At 35.7% G+C, this 18,917-nt stretch overlaps 2 protein-coding genes across 5 annotated transcripts in view; one reads left to right on the forward strand and one right to left on the reverse strand.

The window, feature by feature from the left end:
* The window catches only part of AASDH (aminoadipate-semialdehyde dehydrogenase), a 34,756-nt gene that overhangs the window by 4,514 nt on the left and 11,325 nt on the right, over positions 1 to 18,917 (forward strand). The window contains exons 5-15 of one of the 4 annotated variants that reach the window (XM_053975431.1): positions 532 to 724; positions 3,022 to 3,263; positions 4,568 to 4,674; positions 5,131 to 5,303; positions 5,829 to 6,021; positions 6,521 to 6,639; positions 7,968 to 8,805; positions 9,894 to 10,057; positions 10,609 to 10,734; positions 11,965 to 12,096; positions 13,100 to 14,220. In XM_053975431.1, the coding sequence (XP_053831406.1) occupies positions 532 to 724; positions 3,022 to 3,263; positions 4,568 to 4,674; positions 5,131 to 5,303; positions 5,829 to 6,021; positions 6,521 to 6,639; positions 7,968 to 8,805; positions 9,894 to 10,057; positions 10,609 to 10,734; positions 11,965 to 12,096; positions 13,100 to 13,498 (2,686 nt within the window). In that variant the 3' untranslated portion in view covers positions 13,499 to 14,220. Of the gene's footprint in view, positions 1 to 531; positions 725 to 3,021; positions 3,264 to 4,567; positions 4,675 to 5,130; positions 5,304 to 5,828; positions 6,022 to 6,520; positions 6,640 to 7,967; positions 8,806 to 9,893; positions 10,058 to 10,608; positions 10,735 to 11,487; positions 11,765 to 11,964; positions 12,097 to 13,099; positions 14,221 to 18,917 lie in introns of those variants that run through there. The other 3 variants (XM_053975432.1, XM_053975433.1, XM_053975434.1) reach the window with 3 other exon arrangements.
* The window catches only part of CRACD (capping protein inhibiting regulator of actin dynamics), a 68,853-nt gene continuing 64,425 nt past the window's right edge, over positions 14,490 to 18,917 (reverse strand). The window contains exon 10 of the mRNA XM_053975435.1: positions 14,490 to 17,309. Within this exon, the coding sequence (XP_053831410.1) occupies positions 17,149 to 17,309 (161 nt within the window). The 3' untranslated portion in view covers positions 14,490 to 17,148. The remainder of the gene's footprint in view (positions 17,310 to 18,917) is intronic.

Below are 18,917 nucleotides of genomic sequence, written 5' to 3' on the forward strand. Positions count from 1 at the left end.
TTAAATTGTGCTTTGCATTAATTTTTGAGGGCTGTGCTTTGTTGCTCTAGGATTTGTATTGTCATCTTGCTTGTGGTTTAAAAGAAATAGACAACAAAATTAATCATTTGTTCACAGTTCTTAAGTCATAATTCCTTTTTAGGCTACCCAGGTTTCTTCTGTTTCATTTCATATTAAAAAATATCTATTATGGAAAATATAATATTTTTTCTGTCTTGTCTTTTCCTTTCTTCTTCTTTGCTTTTTCTTTCTTTATATTTATCCTTTTTTAATGAGCATCTGTTAGTTGAAATATGCCTTTCAGTGAACTCTGTTGGTGTGTAATATGGTGGGTATCTTCATAAAAGAAATCACTAGTGAAACAAACAGTTACAGTCCAGGAGCTCTTGCTCAAATTAAATGTCTGCTTATTCAGAGCCCTTAAGATCTGAGCTTTGCTAATGCATTTATTTCATGCTTTCATTCTTTTAGTTGGAAAGGGTTTTTTGACTGCATGCAACAGATTTGTAATTCCTAGCGTTCTTGTTTTAGATCCATATTTGAGATCACACAGGATGATGTGCTATTCCTGGCATCTCCTCTCACATTTGACCCATCTGTGGTTGAATTGTTCATGGCTCTGACAAGTGGAGCCTCTATTCTTGTCGTACCAAACACCATTAAAATGATGCCCATGGAGCTCTCTGCTGCTCTGTTTCACCACCATCATGTGACAGTGTTGCAGGTAGGCAAAATCTAAGTGTCTCCAGTGTCTTGCTTCTCACTTTTGCTAATGGGTACTTTTTCATCAGCCTAGAATCCAATGTTAATAGGACAGGAGTGTTCTTGCTCAAAGGCAATAGCTATCCTTTTTGTTGTAGATTGTTAGCTGTCTAGAAAATTACCATTTGATCAAAACCTCAAGCATTTTGTGCCACAAAACACTGAGCTGAAGATTATTTTAAGAAACCTTTACTTATTAAGAATTCATCTGTTAATTAAACTTCTTGTTCTGAAGAATCTGGTAATAGAGTAAACCATTACAGATATTTTAAGCACTTTTTAATGGACTTGATCTTGGAGTATTTTGTCATGAACAACTTTGAAGTTTTAATGTTAGTTTTTATGCTAACAGTACAACTAAACCAGTGCTATATGTAGGGTGGTAAAATGTTTGACATTTTTACAATAATGAGAAGAAGGTAATAATTGATTTCAGAGCAATTCTTACTATTTTCATGTCACTTCATGCATCTCTTATATGAGACTTCATGCATCTCTTATGTCTTAAAATAGATTATCTCCTATATGATTTCAATTTTAATAGTTTTAAAGTTTGCAAAATTTACTTGAAGCATCCAGCATGGCTGAATAAGCCTGGCCTGTACCTGGCATCCTGTCCTGTTTCTCTTGTCCTGTCACTTGCTACCTGGGAAAAGAGACCGACCCCCATCTGGCTATACCCTCCTTTCAGGCAGTGGTAGAGAGCAAAAAGGTCACCCCTGAGCCTCCTTTTCCCCAGGCTACACACCCCCAGCTCCCTCAGCTGCTCCCTGTAGGATTTGTGTTCCAGACCCTCTTCCATTCCCCTTTTTTTTTTTTTTTTTTTTTGTAAGAATGGTGATAGTTGAGATTGTAGGGTGTAAATTTCAGATTAGTGAATAGTTGGCTGAAGATTCCACAGCAGGAAAAAATCCATTAGTTACAAATCTTTTGTAACTATTCTCTGCTCTTATTTTTATTTGTTAGGATTGCTAGAAATGGTGTAGATTATCCTATGATACACAAGTTTTATGATCAGTATAGATCATTTGCTTTTAGAAAAAAATATTCTGAGATACTGCTCCCTATGAGCAAGACTTTTTAAGTGTCTTTTAAGACGTTTAAAGATATATTTGTTAAGTGTTTTAAGCAGAAATAGAGAAAGGCAGAATTTCATGAATGAAGATTTTTGAAAAGACTTTCTAAGAAAAGTTTGATTTGTTTTTGTGGGTTTTTTTTTTTTTTTTTGATCACTGTCCTAATCTCCGAAGGAAGGGCTTCTCAGCTGAATAATTGAAAAAAATGTTATCCTTACAGCTTAACTGATGGATGAGTAATTTTATGATGTTTCTTAAAAAATAGAAAGACATTACCTCCCCCCTTGAATTTTTTGAGTAGATTTGAGAAAACCAAAAATAATTACGAGGGAGGAAAGAGTATAAATCTTTTCCCTTGTTTTGTTGCTAAAATTTCATTCATGTTAAAATTATCAGTTGAAAAAAGATTGTCTTCATCTATTACTAGAAAAAAAGAACCTGGTAAGAAATAATCCCATTAATTTTCCAGTTGTCTTACTAGAAAAGTAGACAAGAATGAGAGCAAGATGTGCCTGGTAAATTGATGTACTGTTTTTTTCCTTTCAGTGAAAGGGCTCTACATCACCAATAGTTTTCTAGAAATAGTTGTTTAAGGAAAATGGTTTAGGGGATTTGGGTTTTATATTTTTCCCCCTGCTTATTTTAGTGAAAGCTTTGAGAAAAACCCATTCTTATAAACTGTTCTATTTACATAAATCAAGGAAAACCCAGAATCTGACATCTAAGGAATTTTTAGCGTTATGTAAGGTCTTTAAATGTTCTCTGTGCACATTAGTCAGATGTATAGGTTATATTTTTGCTGCAACATTCTGGAATGAAGGGAAAAAAGGCTCAAACAATAACATAGAGAGAATACTGTGTTACTTTCTGTTTCCAAATAATTAACATAAGAACTAATGTGCATACACTTGAGGTAATAGCTGAGACACAAAAGGGAACCTATAACACGCCTGAGTAAAGAAGAAGCTTTGCAGAAGAACATAAATTGATGCTGATAGTACTCATTAAAGACCTTATAAGAAACAAAATCTCACAAAACACCATTGTGATGGTTGGTATATAGATGCTTTCAAGTACATCCATAATACAGCTAGGTAGCAGAAGAGAGGTACACATACACAGATAAAATGAGATAAAATGTAACAGGTCTTTCTCTTTTTTTTTTTTAATATGTATCATTCAGGCAACACCAACACTTCTCAGGAGGTTTGGAGCTCACATTATTAAATCAAGAGTGTTGTCTGCAAATACTTCACTTCGTGTCTTAGCCCTTGGTGGTGAAGCATTTCCTGTACTGAGTCTCTTGAAAAGTTGGAAGCACAAGGAGAACAAAACAAGCATTTTTAATCTCTATGGTATTACTGAAGTGTCAAGCTGGGCCACTTGCTACAAGATTCCTGAGGAGGTTTTTAGTGCTGATTTTAGGTAGGAAAATTCACTGTTCTCAATGGCTTGGCACGTAAATTATGACAATCACCAGAAATAGAACCTCAGTCTCCTGTTACCAGGGCTACTGAGTCCTCATGAGTGTTTATACTGGTAAAAGTTACATTTGGGTTTATGTAGAAACAGACTAATACATTATCTCAAGAGCCACTACAGCCCCCCCTCCCCTATTTTAGTAGTTTGGGTGACAGAAATTTGTCCAAAGTGGCTCACCCAAGGTTTCACAGTTATTTTACTTAAACTTCAAAAAGTACTTTCTTTTCATAGTTTATCACTCTGTTTCTGACTTGTTTGGTTGTTTGGCCTTTTTTCTTCATGTTATTTTATAGAGTCGTGAAAGGTACCTCCCGTTAGCTCACTGTTTAATTTTCTCTCTGAAATTATTCCATGGCATAATAATTATACATGCAATTTGAGTGTCCTAAATGTGTCCTACAAAATGGGATGGTTTGCACAAATTATGTGATATATTAACCTGGTGCTTAAACCATTGAAGACTAAAAGTGTTGGATTGTCATGAAGTGTTATTAAATTCTTAGGTAAAACTAATTTTCTGTGAGCTCAAACAAAAAATGTAATACTTTAAAATAGAAATTGAACTGGAATCCATGCTAAAGTTATTTAAAATTGCTTTGAGTTTTGCTTTACTGAAGAAAATATATTATTCTATATTCCTACTCAGAAATAGCTTCTATATTCAATAAATGAGGTTCTTCAACTGCTTGAAGAGGCTGGAGAATGAAGGGAAAGGAAGGAGTTGGTCAGTAGTTCAAGAGAAGTCTATAATAGATACATGACATTGAAATGACAGTTTCTTGTATTTCAGTCTTTTCTGAACTGAACATTTTCTAAATATTTTTCTGAAGTTTTCTTAACTGTACTTATTAAAATAGAGTAAAAGCTCAAATTGGGCAAGGAAAAATGAGTTAGAAAGCAGTTACAGATGTGTAAATTTGTTGACTTGATGGATGTTTCAATCTGGGAGACTTAAAAATTAACTGAAATGACTGGGGTTCTCTCAGGGTATTTCAGGGTCTATTCAGGCCTTATTTTCTGTAGTTCTGTGGGGTTTTCTGGTATATATTAGTGCACACTGATAAGGTTTCTAGTTTCTAATAAAATTGATACCTTTTTAAGAAGAAGCATTTGCAGAAAGAAGTCCCAAGGATCTACCTTTGCTCTAATGCCAGTCTTTTAAAAATCTACATGATACCTGGTTTCTGGGGCAGTTGTTTTGTGTTCAGAAGAGAAAGACTTCTACTGTTTCTCTCTAATATATTTAGAACAGATTTTCCTATACCTTTGGGATCACCGCTCCTTGGAACAAAACTTGAGGTCAGAGATGCCAATGGATCTGAAGTTCTTGAAGGCGAGGGACAAATATTTATAGGTTATTTTATGTTTCTTATTCTTCTAAGATGCTGTTCTTAATTGATTGAGTTTTAATAATATATTGATTATTTTACTTGATATTTGCCTGTGATATACAGATTAATACATCACTTTAAGTTCTGATAGGGCTAGGAGCTTTCTGATAGCATTTTACGTTGTTGGAATGATGAACGGGAAACTACCATCATTTTATCTGCAGACTATCCCTTCATTATATTGATTTCTTTTACCCTTCTTGGATTTTGACATTCTGAACTGAAGTAATTTCTGTGTATTAACTGAATTAACTGCATAGTCAAAGTTGTACATTGCCGAAGTTTAGACGTTGATAATAATATTTCAGTATTTCTTATAATTCATGGTAAAGTTTAAAAGAATGTGTTAAAACAGTCTTTATAATTTTCATTTACAGTTAGCTATTTAATATATATGACCACAATCTTTTTTTGTCTAGGTGGTGAAGAACGAATCTGCTTTCTTGATGATGAAATGACTGTGCCACTGGGTACAATGAGAGAAACAGGAGATTTTGTAAGAGTGAAGAATGCAAAGTTGTTCTTCTTGGGTCGGAAAGACAATCAGATTAAACGTCACGGCAAACGTTTTAATATTGAATATCTGCAGCAGGTAAGTGCTCACATCCACAGAGTAGAGTATGCCACTATAAAAAGGCAGCTCTAAGAACCACATTGTTATCATCAGAAATGGGTATTTGCTTGTTTTCAGATGACTTTTAGGAGTCTGAAGGAATTTAGTGGGTGTATTATAAAAAATCTAGTTACATAGTTTAGGGAGGAGATTGTTCTGAGTTCTTGGGAATCTGTTTTATTGTATGGTTTCTTCCAGGAGAATTGAGAACTGTATAAACATCTGAAAAGTACTGAGTACAGTGATAGTTCTACAAGACTGAGTGTCAGACTCCTGGATTATATCTCGTTCATAGCATTTTGGCAAATAATGCATATATCTTTGAGTTTGTTTTTATGTGAAGTACAAGTTTCAGCTACAAAAGAATCTATTTCATAGAATGTTATGTAGGAATGTGAGAAAAATACAGTTTTTGAAGGTGTGTGTTTTTTTCATTGTTTTTTGCTTCTGTTACTCTATTGATGAAATGCATTTCAAAACAAGACTAATATTTTTTAATTACAGGTTGCTGAAGATCTTTGCCAGGTAGAAGCTTGTGCAGTTACCTGGTATCAAGAAGAAAAACTTATCCTGTTTGTTTTACCCAAAGATGATTTTGAAGAGCGAGAAACACTTAAAGAACTCCAGAAGCGTCTACCAGCTTATGCAGTGCCTGATGAGATTGTAGTGATTAAAGCTTTGCCTTTAACATCACATGGTAAATGAAGCCATTAAGAACCCTTGCCACTTGTTTGAATGGAATCCATTGGTTTTTTTAATAATTTTTTATTGACCAAAATGCAGTATGTGATTCATGCTTTTAGAATATGTACATTGGTAAGTAATGTCATGGCCATGTATTATTATGTTTTCTTGATGACATTTCTTCTGAGAGTCAAAGAGTAGTGGAAAAACCAATTTAGTTTAACACTGCACATTTCTTACCTCAGTTGCTCCAGTTGCAGTCTGCAACAGAACCCTCACTTCTGCTGAGGAAAAAACAAGCATTGAAGGTGGGATTATGTGGGAGGGGTAAATTTTCAAAAACCTTACCGGGTTTCATGTAGTTGATCAACTGTGTAAAAAAACGCAGATACAGTACAGTATGAATAAGGAAATACATATAAGAATACAGTAACTATTTGGGCAGAGCAAGTTTTGAAAGTGCTAATATTAAAAGAGCAATGACAAAAAATCGTCCTTTATTTTCTACAAAGGCAAAGTTGATATATCTGAGCTGAACAAGATTTACCAGAACCATCTAAACTCCAGAAGGCGTGACAGTAAGCTGAGTGACGCAGAGGAATTGTGGGAAAGATTGCAGTATTTATGGAAGGTAGTATTTTGAGCTGCCTTTTTATCTTTGCAAGTGGATCATTATACATGTGTCAGGAATTAAACAGTTTTAAGAAGTATGACTAATGCAACCAGAACATTCTAGCTGCCTATAGATTTAAGCAGTACAGCTCGATTCTGTTACTATTCTAGTACTTAAATATAGTTGCTTTGCAGTGGCCAAGAGAGAATAATTTTTATTTCTCTATCAGATAAAACTGCAGGCTATGAGGTGTAAGCAATTAGCATAGAAAGAATGTAATGTCAGTAGGTTTTAGAATGTTGCTTCACATGGCAAAAGAAGGTATCGCTAAAGAAAACAAGGAACTAGGACATGGAAACTTTGTAAAAAATTAGCTGCTGTGTTAGTAGATTTTCTTATTTCTCAAGATAATTATAAATTGAAGAGTCCTTTTTTTAAATAGATGGCGCAGTTGCACAACTGTTTTTTGAACTGCCTGTGTGGATTGTTTCTAAATTTCTGTGCTAAAGGCTTATTTTTCAAGGTATTTAAATATGATGCCAAACAGTATTACTTTGTTTTTCAAAGGTGGACTTACAAGTTTCACCTGAAAGTAGGATTAGCTGTGGCCTAGGACTCGAACAAGTGAATGTAGTGTATTTTTTTGTCTGTGCCAATCCTTTTCACATTAATGGCTATGAAGTGATCACCCAGGGGATTAGTTGTGTCCTAGACCCAGTAGGGACAGCAGAAGGTGGCTTCCAAAACCATAGGTTTGGATTTGACATCCAGACTTAATAACAAGGGAGTGTGGTAAGAGGCAACACAGTTATTGTTGTTTGTTGTAGTAACAATGCCAAAAGCAAAATCTTTCATGAACAGAAGGGCTTATAACTTCAAAAGTAGGTAGGTAAGTAGGTTACTTAAATAATGTAGAAGTAAAAAAGAACAGCTTATATAAGCATCATTATTAAAATAAAAAACCTAAACCGATTTTATCAAAAGGCATTTATGTTTTATCTGCAAAGTTACCACTGGTAAATGGTATTGAAAATGGCCAATCAATATATAGTACAATTCCCTTTAATTCCTTAGACTGCAGAATTGGAATTGAGCAAGACATTTTGTAGTACAGAATTAGTATGTCCCTATTTCCTTGTTCCTCCCCAGTTCTTGTTCTATCAGTCCCTCTGTTGGCACTAACATTTTTCAATTATTTTTTGCAGAGTAGTGAATTTTCTCAGTTGTTCGTTTTTAGCATGACTTCTAGGTGTTCAGGTGGATTTTACCCCACCTGAGGTTTTATATGTGTGACGTGGTATAAAACCTATGGACTGGTACCTCTCTCTCTCTTTTTTTTTCTCTAGTCTATCCTCTGTCTTCCATGTGATTCCACTGGAATTTCTAAAGATGCAGTATTTCTGTACAGTGGTGGAGACTCCCTAAAGGCACTACGATTTTATGAAGAAATTGAGATGCTAGTAGGCAAAGGTGTGCCTGGACTCCTTGAAGTTATTCTCAGCCACTCAATTGAAGAGGTTTACAGACATATTCTTAAAATAATGTTTGCACATAAAGAACAATTAATGAATCCTGACAATGTTGTGAAAAGAAAATTAGGAGAAAACAGTGGAGAGGAAGTCCATGGAAAATACATTAAACTGACATCTGAAAGAGGTCTTGAGATTGCTTCAGGATTAATTCCATTTATTGCACTGAACAGAGGAAATCATTTTTTCTCTATGAATTTTACCAAGTCTTCTATGCAGCCCAAAAATACAGTACAGGTAGGAGTGGAACCACTACAGCATCCATCCTTTCTGCATTCCAAGATTCCAGGTGTAATGAAAAGCTATGTGCAAGGGTCTGAACTGGAGAATAGAATTTTACCACTTGAAAACAAGGCAAATAAAAATGACCATTCCTCTGTTCAGCAAATCCATGCAGAATGCAGCCATTCATCAGTGGCAGAGTTGGCCCTGTGTGTGAGGTGGAAGTCAAACACAAGAAAATGTGTTGATGCATCACCACTGGTTATAATACCAGCTAAAGAAGAAGTATCTGCATGTGTGTATGTTGGCTCTCACTCCCATGCACTGCAGGCAATTGATCTAGATTTGGGAGAAATAAAGTGGGAGAAGACCCTTGGAGATCGCATTGAATCTTCTGCCTGTGTATCCAAGTGTGGGAATTTCATTGTTGTTGGTACGTCTTTTGTTTCAGCCTTCATTTTAAATTCTTTTTTCTGCTAAATGCAAGATGAATGACAGAGAATCGCATTTCTTATCTCTGGTTGTCCTCCATCCATCAACTTCCATGTCTGCCTCAGAACTAATTTATTGTAAAATAGAAACAGAAGGAAGAAGTAATATAAGTTTCAATGATAACTACTGATGGAGCTTATCTAACATAAACACTTGTGGTTTATTATATCCCAGTTTATTAATAAGGAATATTCAATGGCTACAGTTTCTTTTTTAGTGGTAGATTAATGTGACATTTAAGCTGTTGGTTTTTTTAAGTCTGGAAAGGTAATGCAGTCTTAAAATGTCTTTGTAAATTGATAGAGTTAGAAATTAGTACATGGTAACCTCATACTATTTTTCACAGAGTTTAATTATCTCATTTGACTCTTCTTTTTGGAAATGTAAAGAATATGTTTGGATAATTTTTTGGTTTTGTCATATCTGTTGTCAGCAGAGTTGCCATTATTTCTCTTGGTGTCATCTTTTTAGTTCGTATATCTACGTCAGTGGTTAGCACAGATGTCCAAGTGGTGAGGTTTTTTAATGCAACTCTAATATTGCCATCTTTTTGTTTGTATTTTGATTGCTCTTCACTCTTGATAATAAAATTGAATATTTCATTAACATGAAGGAGTTTCTATGATGACAGTTTGGCTTTCAGTAGAAAATTTTCAAATTTTATTCTTTTAACACCTTTTTTTCAGAAACAAAACCTAGACAAAGAGGTAATGAAAATAATTTGTATTCTCCCTTTCGGCAGCTCACTGTGACTTCTAATACTGTTATTGAAAAATATGATAGAAAGGTAGTGAAATAAGTATATTCTAAATGTAACTTAGAAAAAACACACAGCACAGTCATCTTTGACTGTGTCAGCAAAACCTTTGAGCTAAAAACACAGGAGGAGCTTTCGAAAATATTTTGAAACTCTACCTTATGAATAATCTTACTTCTTTCCAGCAGTGATGCAACTTGCAGCATAAGTCACACCATAAATGCAAATAATCAATATTCTTTTTTTTCCCCATCATGTTTTATTCCACATAGGTTGTTATGATGGCTTGGTATATGTGCTTCAAAGCAGTGATGGAGAAATACACTGGACTTTTGTCACAGAAGACACTGTGAAAAGCTCTGCAGTTGTAGACCCTTCCAGTGGACTGGTCTACATTGGATCACATGACCAGCATGTGTATGCTTTGGATATTTATGTAAGAAAACTGACTCACTTTTATATGTAGAACAATAAATATCCAATTTAGACTCTATTTATAGTGCACCAGAGGAATTTCCCTTAGTGTTAGTATTCTTAGGAGTCCACAATCACACTTCTGAAAGTTAGGCCTGCTGTAAGTGGAGTTACACTTTTAATGGTCTTCTCAGTTGTGGTTCTTGTGCTATTAGTCCTGGTCGAACCAAATCTTAAGTTTCTTAGTTATTAAATTCTCCATAGGTGTTTCAGAATAGGGTGCCTAGCTAGAAATAGAACTGTAGGTTTCAATCTTACGTGCTAAATGAGAAGATGGAGGCAGATGGGAAATAAAAGGGGCAGATACTGCCTTTTCATTAGGTGAATTTATTTTATTTACTGGAAGAGAAAGCCAGTGCCACATTTGTTGCTGTCATGGCATGTAGATTGTCTTCACTTTTTAACTAGTATTTGCTGAGTCACAGTACTTGACATTCAAAGGTCTTTGTAAACATGATGAGCTCTAACTACAATTGAAAAATTGTTTATTATTCTTTTTTCATGTACTTACAGAAAAAGATGTGTATATGGAAGTTACACTGCGAAGGTGGAGCTGTGTTTTCATCTCCTTGTCTAAGTTCATTTCCACATCATCTCTATGTTGCTACACTAGGAGGACTATTATTGGCTGTTAACCCAGTATGTACCTTTGCTTACATGTCTTTCATCCTGATCTCAAGTTTAAATGAAACCAAATGGATTTCTGAAGTTAAGACTGCTATTCTAATGGAAGGGAAGCTATGTTATCATGAAATATTTTTCACTTGGGGACATTATAATGATATGCCAGGTTATCATAATACTTCCCAAGTCACTTCAGAAATCTGCCTGGTGATAATGAGGACTGAAGTGACTTGGTTGAATTCACATGCTGACCATAGGCCAAAGTTGCAGTCAGTTTCTTGTCATTCCCATATCAGTAAAACCAGCAAGTGAGAGCAAGTCTGTAGATTTATTTCATGCCCCCTCCTCCTTTGACAGTAGCATTGGATAAAAAAAATACAGAAATCATAACAGAATGCAGAAAGAAGCCCCTTCATTCCTTTTACTGCTTCCCTTCCCATATTTAAGAGCTGTCCTTTTAATCTCAGTGTGCAGTTCTGTTCTTTGCACTGGGGAAATGGCATTCTTGATAGATGTGGAGCAATTTCATGGTTTTGTGAGGCATTGTTGGCTTACAGCTGGTCCTGCCTGATAAAAGGAACAGGGACTAGAAGCAGCTGTTAATGTTTCTGTACTCACACAACACAAAGCATCAATCCTAATGAACTTTACCTTCTGCCCACTACAACTGTCCTCAGCAGTAACCAGTTTACCATTAGAAAACTAGTGCGTGGTTTGCAAGAGTGGGCTGTGCTTAAAAAAGAAAATTTTTTATTCTGTAATCCACAGGAAGAGGTAGTTGAGAAACCCACGTACAAGTGAGACTGTGCCTTCCTATTTTTGTGAATAATCCTAATTCCTGGGGAATGTGCAGGATACAGTAGGATTGCTCTGTGACAGTCATAGATAGTGAGTGCAACGTGTCATAGATTATCAATATAAATTGATTCCAAAGTATCTCTTCTTCATTGGTCCTTGTCACATACTGAGCAGCTGGGAATGAAATAAAAAACTGAATCTGGCATTTGTTAGAACTACTGCTAATAAATACACTATTAATTATCATTATTACTTTGCCTACAGTGAGGAAGAAAAAGAGGTTTTGATTACATTTTTGTTTTTTGTGGGTGTTGTTGTTTTGGTTTGGGGGTTTGGCTTTTTATTCCACACTACATAAAGGCTGGGTCAGGCAGTGATAGAAGGGTGGTTTTGTGCTGTTTCTTATAGTTGTGTTAGGCATCAGATATTCCATGCTGCCACTTACAGGTGACAGGGGGTAAGATTTGGAAAATCAACCTTGGAAAACCACTCTTCTCCTCTCCTCACTGCAATGAGGACTATGTCTATGTTGGGTGTGTGGATGGAAACTTATATTGCTACACTCATTATGGAGAAAAGGTAAAAGTGTTGTTGGGTTTTTTATTAGGACTGTTTTCTGAGGCTCAATGATTGACATATACCTTTTTGTGAACCAAATAGAACTGTCTGTTTTTAGAGATGAAGAAACAGAAAACCTGTTTGCCTAGGGTAGTCCATGCAGTTCATGGCAAAATCACAAACTCAAGTTGCCTGATGCAGTAAGAGAATTTCTAGTTCAGACCTTATACTCAAAGTGAATTGTCAAGTGTAGTGCCAGCAAATGAAATTATTTCATTTGGAGCTTTCCAAGCATGTTTAAGGTATCTCTTCTGTAAGATGGTGGTAATTCAGAAGTAAAGGTTTCTTAGAATTTTTATGCATTTGTCAAAAAATTGCCAAATTATAATTCTGGTAAAATATGTGTCAGCCTTCACATTGAATTAAGTGAGATTTTTTTTTGGTTCCTCAGAGATAAATGTAGTTTGTATCTGGTGTTAATACAACTGGCACCATTCATTTGTTTACCTGAGATACATGGCAATTCCTGAGCCTTTTCTGATTGTAAAATACATGTTAGTCCATCTGTGCACTGCTCTCTGCTTGCAGCAGTGTTGCAGAACTGATACTCTCTTCATGAGGGATCTGTACATTGTTAGCTTAAGCAGAGGAAATCTGTATTACAAAAGGAATATCTGCCTTTCTGGCAAAAAATGGTGCATTAACAGGATTCTTGATGTTCATTACTAATTGAAAAACAGCCCAAGAATATTCTTTTCCCAGATTGGCCATTTTTACGTGGGCCTCACCAAAGGCAGTAACTCTTCCCTCTTCCACATCTATTTTATGAGACTTTTATTGCCTTACTCTCTGTGTAAAACCTTATTTATGATTTGACAAGGATTTACCAGCCCTCACTGAAATCTAGTATACTTTTGAAATGAAATGCTCTCCTATCAACAATGAGTCTATTAAAAATTACAGTTGCTGTAAAACTGATAATGTAAAAAACCTTTGATAATGGGTGGTTATGTTCTTTCTGTAGGTTTGGCAATTTTCCACTAATGGGCCAGTGTTTTCATCTCCATGCCTCTCAAGTTTAACTAAGCAAGAAATATTTTTTGGCTCTCATGACTGCTTTATCTACTGCTGTAACATGGAGGGTAATTTACTGTGGAAATTTGAAGCCACTTCAAGTGTATATGGAACACCATTCATTTTCCAAAGTGATGACTTAAATAACAAAATTCTCTTGGCAGCAGTATCTACAGATGGCAAAGTGTGGATCCTGAATGCCAAGAGCGGAACAGCAGAAGGAGTAGATAAGCTTCCAGGCGAGGTTTTCTCTTCGCCCGTAGTATGGGGAACAAAGCTTGTTGTTGGCTGTAGAAATGATTATGTTTATTGTCTAGATCTGTATATAGCAGGAAAAAATAACAGCTAAGATGTTAGGCTGCTTCCTTGTTATTGTTTACATTTGTAAACTAGGAGCTCACAGGTGCTCTCTGCCCCTCTGCCTATTTTGCTGTAGGCAAAAGATGCTCCTTGCAGGCTTATAAGGTGGGATTTTGCATCAGGCAGTGTCCAGTGATGGAGGGAGGATGGCTGCTCAGCACCTTGCCAGAGAGGGGACAGTGTGTGAGGTGCCATATTCCACAGCTTGGATAGCAGGCTTATCTCCAAGGGAGGAGTGTATTGCTTTCTGCGAGTCCCTCCTCGCCTCTGCCTTCCTTGCACCAGACTAGTGTTTGTCTGTCAAGATTTCTGTGCCAGGCAAGCTAAACCAAGTCCTTTTTTGAATCTCACTTTTAACTTGATTTCTGGAGACATACCCTGAATTTCATATACCTGGAAGGAGCGACCTGTTTACTACAGTTTGTACAAACAGAATAGTTAATCTTTTGTGGACCTCAGCCTGTCATGGCTTAACTAATCTAGCATATACTTAGAATCCATTGAAGTCAGTAAGAGTTGCCTCTTGTATTCTAAAGTGGAAATAACACTATAAATATTTATTAAATTTCAGTGACAGGAACAGTATGAGTTCCAAAATGAAGTGTGCACTGCTCAAATCAACCACTGTCAAATAATATTTTAAGATATTTGAATGACTACTGTTTACATTGTCTTCACAAGAACTCTTAATAAAAGGTTGTGTAAACTGGGTTTTGTGTTCTTTAACACCTTAGAAATAAGTACCAGTGGTCTTGATAATGCAAATCAAGTACTTGCAGTGGCAAAAATACACTTCACTGAGAGCATTTCCTAAGAGTCTTCTAAAAGAAGTGTAGTAGACACTCCTACCTTACTTGCCCTCATGAGCCAGCTTTGAATCCTGTGTAGTATGTAGTACTGTAAAAAGTTCTATTTGTAAGGCAAACTTGAACTACAGAATTAGCCAAATGAGACACAGAGGACATATATCAATGATTAGATAATTTTGACCAGGTTATAGTTTAATAAGATTTAAAATGACAGTATAATAAACAATTGCACTTTAAAACATTTGAAAAATTAAAAAAGTACACAACAAATACCCCACAATTATACATCTTGTAGTTTTTATACATTACTATATGAACATAGAGGTTAATCATATATATAACCTTGTCAAAAGAAATGGTATTTTGTGTTTGTATAAGTTACAAAAAATTGAGACAATATACTACATAGTGGTTTATTCGGTTCTTAAAACATTTTTGCTGTTTTAAACTGGGTAGTAGTGTTTTGGATTTATTTTTACAGATTTCCAATACTTTATCAGAAATGGTTGCAACAAAGCTAAAGCAAAGTAAAACTTCACTTCATTGGTATTTAGTGCAAATCTTTGTTAATTTAACATGAAATGTCACTGTTGCACGTGTAAGCTTTAGAAATGTTTCCATCAAGTACTGTACATAATACAGTTTCCATTGTTACACTAGATACCTTTATGGGTGGAAAAAAACTCTGCTTTGAAGCTTTAGCTTAGGACCATCCTTAATGAAAGCTCTATTCTATGTGCTATAAATGGATTGTATTGGAAAATTGCATCCTTATGTCATGCACAATAGCACCTAATTTTGCTATGCTTTTCAAAATATCAGTATCTTTAATCCTGATTTACTTCACCTTCTCTGTATTTCTACCTGGCTCCCCCTCCCAGTAAATAATTGTAAAGATGGATTTCAGGCAGTTTAGTTATTACATATCCATACTGCAGGCAAATAAACTTGGAAAAAATATAAATTTAACTTTAAGATGTACTAATTCCAGGTGCTAGCAGAGCAAAAGGAATTACAGGGCCAATTCTTTCTTCAGATATTGAAGGCATTAAGTTGGTTTTTTTCCCCAAGCATTTGAGAGCAGCATTGTCTCATTTCTGCTTAAAACATATTAATTACTTATACTCCTGGTAAAGGTTACTTTAGAGATTCTGGTTTTAAATATGAAACTGAGCAAAACTGATGGCTTAAGACACCCAAGAAAGCCCATCTTGCTGCTGCTGCACATGTACTTGATCTAACACATCCATTGTGTTTGTGCTACTGTAACCATGATACTGAGCCCCTGTCTTCTGTTCAGTGGGAAAGGCGGTACTTGCCAATGATTTTTGCTGAAACTCCTTTTTGATTCTAGGAACAGAGAGTACAACAGGTTTCATTCTGTTTCCTGTGTAGTTTAAAATGCTGTTTCTCATGCTGCTTACAGCAGTTTGGCTAAAACACTTCCATGAAGCATATGTTGTATCATTCTAGAATGATGTCATTTCTTTTCATGAAAATGTCTCCCTTTATGATGTTGTAGGCTTAAAGGTTCCTTTGAGCCTTTTGGTTGTAAGAAGGAGACTTTCAAATTTTTTTCTTTCTTGTAAAACAAACTCAGTTGATTTATTTAATTGGGTGACATTTTAAAAAGCAGGCCTAGAGATTTCTGTGGGATGTTGAGGATAGTGATGTTTTTATTACATTTATGGACTACATCCTTTTTTTTGTAAGAGGGAGGGAGTGGACATTTCTGGTTTAGTTATGTGAAGTAATAAAGTGTTGCCACACCAGATACCTGAGATGGGGTAAGTAAACTTCTTTTTGAAGTGTTCTGGCAGTATTGGTCAAAGTACAGGAAGTTATCTGAACTGCCTGCAGTTGCATGTGGAGTAAAATCAGGAAGAATGCAGAGTTAAAGCTCCTAAAACTCTCACTGATTTCCCTCTCAATTCTCAGTTAACTTCAGTTCTGCCAGTCCTACTCCCGTGAGAACTTACTGAGACAAATTCTACAGGAATTTGCATTTGCACAGAAGCAGTTTAATTCCAGTCAATTGATTTAAAGTTGTAATCCACAATCACTGTCTCTATGCAGCATAAATATGGCCAAGCACAAACAGTGATGCACTTAAATGACTAGAAGAAACAGTGAATCCCTGACTCCTTTGTGAGAACTTAATGACATTTGGTTAAAAATTGTGGCTTTTTAAGTAGGATTAATTGTTTTCTTTTTAAAAGTGAGGGTATACAGATGTAGTGTATTAATCCTGTGATGAAAGAAATTACCTCAGCATTTGGATGGTACCATAACTTATCATTTGCATGTGGAACAGTGTATCCTGAAGCTCTTCCTTAGGGAAAAAGCTTTCAAATAGCAGGCAGAACTGGCAGTTCATACAGTTTAACATGTTTAAATAAATTATGACTTAAGAGAAGGAAACATGCATCTTTCCTTAATTTCAACAACGAAGTTCTGAAAAAATTTCTGAGATCTCAAACATAGAGATCTAAAATTCCAGAACTGAATACCAACATAATTTAAGAAGCATCTGAACTCTTATTCTGTTCTGACCCTTATTATGATACCTGCTAAAATATACATCCAGTATCTGAGCACTCTTAAGTTTTTGAGAGAGTCTGGCTGTGAGATTTTTGCCATGACCTCCTTTAGCTATTTGTCAAAGCAATGGAATATATGACTTGAGTAGACTTTACAGTGAGCTAGAGCAAAATGGTAATCAGTTCCATTTTCAGTCCTTCCAATACATGCATTTTCAGTTTTGTCATGTGTAAAAAGCAGAATAAATAAAAGAAAGCAATAGTCAGCAACGGAGATGTAACTTTACAGTTTACTTTATGATCTGTGGACAGTCACTCCAGGCTTTTGCTTTCCTCTTGGCTAAGGCAAGCCAGGCTGGTTCTGTTGACACTGGGTTAGCATCAGGCGTAGAGAATCTCTTGGCCACCTCCTTTGTCACTGGGGTTGATGGAACAGAATCTGAAATTTCCACTTTTTTATGGGATAGGGAAAGGGGAAAAAAAAAACCAACATTAGTTGAATCCTGTGCTTTGTTGAAGGATTCTAGAGATTTCATTTTTATGTGAAGATATTCTAACACTAGATATTTATTTCCAACACTTTCAGTTAAATCTTACTGTATTTACAAAATAATCAAGTTAGGAGGAGTTGAGTTTCCTTTTTCAGAGGTGACTCCAAGTAATCTAACTCATAAAAATAGGGACAAAATTTTCAGTCCTTGTGACATCCAAAGAAAGCATTTCCAATTTGCTAGTCTTCCTCTTTAAATAAACTATTTTAATTACATCTGCACCATAGCAAACAATGGGAAATAAACGTAGGGATTTTTTTCTCTTTGGTAATGCAGCTGCTGCACACATATAAACCAAATGTATTCAGTAGTGTTTAGATTCCCTCTTCAGAGAAGAAGGTGATCCTATAGCTTCCTGCCTCAATTAACCCTGCCCAAAAGACTGTCCTGAAAAAGAAACCTGCTTTCCCCACTGGCTCTTTGCCACATTTTCTTCCAAGTAGTGTAAGACAAACAGCTGTCTCCATAAGAAAATGTGTTTAATAAACAAAGGATTTCTAAAAAGCAATTTCACAGAGCAGAAGCATAGAAGTATTGTAGAAGTCAAATGGGAAAATAAATTCTGAGACAGTGAATGCCCTCGGAGGCAATCTGAATAGAAATAAGTTCTGTCAAAAACATATGAAGTAACTCTAAAAATCTTAGCTACAAAATAACTCCTCACTCATTTCTTCCCCCCCCCGCCACTTACACATTTTCTTTTTTAGGAGACAATTCTTTTTTTGTTAAATGTTCAGATTCCCAATTACTTTTAGTTGCATTTCATTTTGATATTTTGAATGTGTATAAAAGCTTTAAAGTTGTGTAGAAGCTTTAAATTTGCATGGATGCAAAAAAAAGTTCTATTTTTCTTTTTAGCACATCTTTAATCATATCTCTTTATCTGCACGTAAATGAACAGTAACAGCAGCAATTTCTGTAGATGGACACTTTGAAAAGCTAATTATTTTAAATACTATGGTAATTTATGCTATTTTAAAGGTCCCACACTCTTATCAGTTCCTGTTGTACAAGTGCAATTTTGAAACACACCACCTTCAAGTTGGGTGTTTTTTAGAGTCCTCAGAGGAGGATTCAGCAGACTTCCATTTTAAATATATCCTCTGCTGGTCTCCTGTCTTAAATGTTCTTCTAACTGTGGGAAGCCCAAATCGGTCTTATTACCCACAAATACTTGTATATATGTGTCGTTGCTAAAGGCTGCCTGGCTCCAGATATAGTCAGTAATCACAGGGAAATCCAGTCACTACTTCTTAAGGGCCAATAGAGTTTGACAGGAATGCTGCAAAGCATGAACATTTTGGGCAATTTATGTAAAATCTGAGAATGGTTTGGGTTGGAAAGGACCTTTAAAGGTCATTTGGCCAACCCAAGATGTTCCAAGTGAAGTCCTCAGGGACATCTACTTGGCTGTGCAGCTGCAGTGTGAAGATCCAGCTGCTGAATCAACTGAATATAGGCAGATGTAGGGTTTTTCAGTTTGGGACAGTCTGTAATGCACTGGTTTG

Source organism: Vidua macroura, chromosome 4 (genome assembly GCF_024509145.1).
Source record: "Vidua macroura isolate BioBank_ID:100142 chromosome 4, ASM2450914v1, whole genome shotgun sequence".
Lineage (NCBI taxonomy): Eukaryota > Metazoa > Chordata > Aves > Passeriformes > Viduidae > Vidua > Vidua macroura.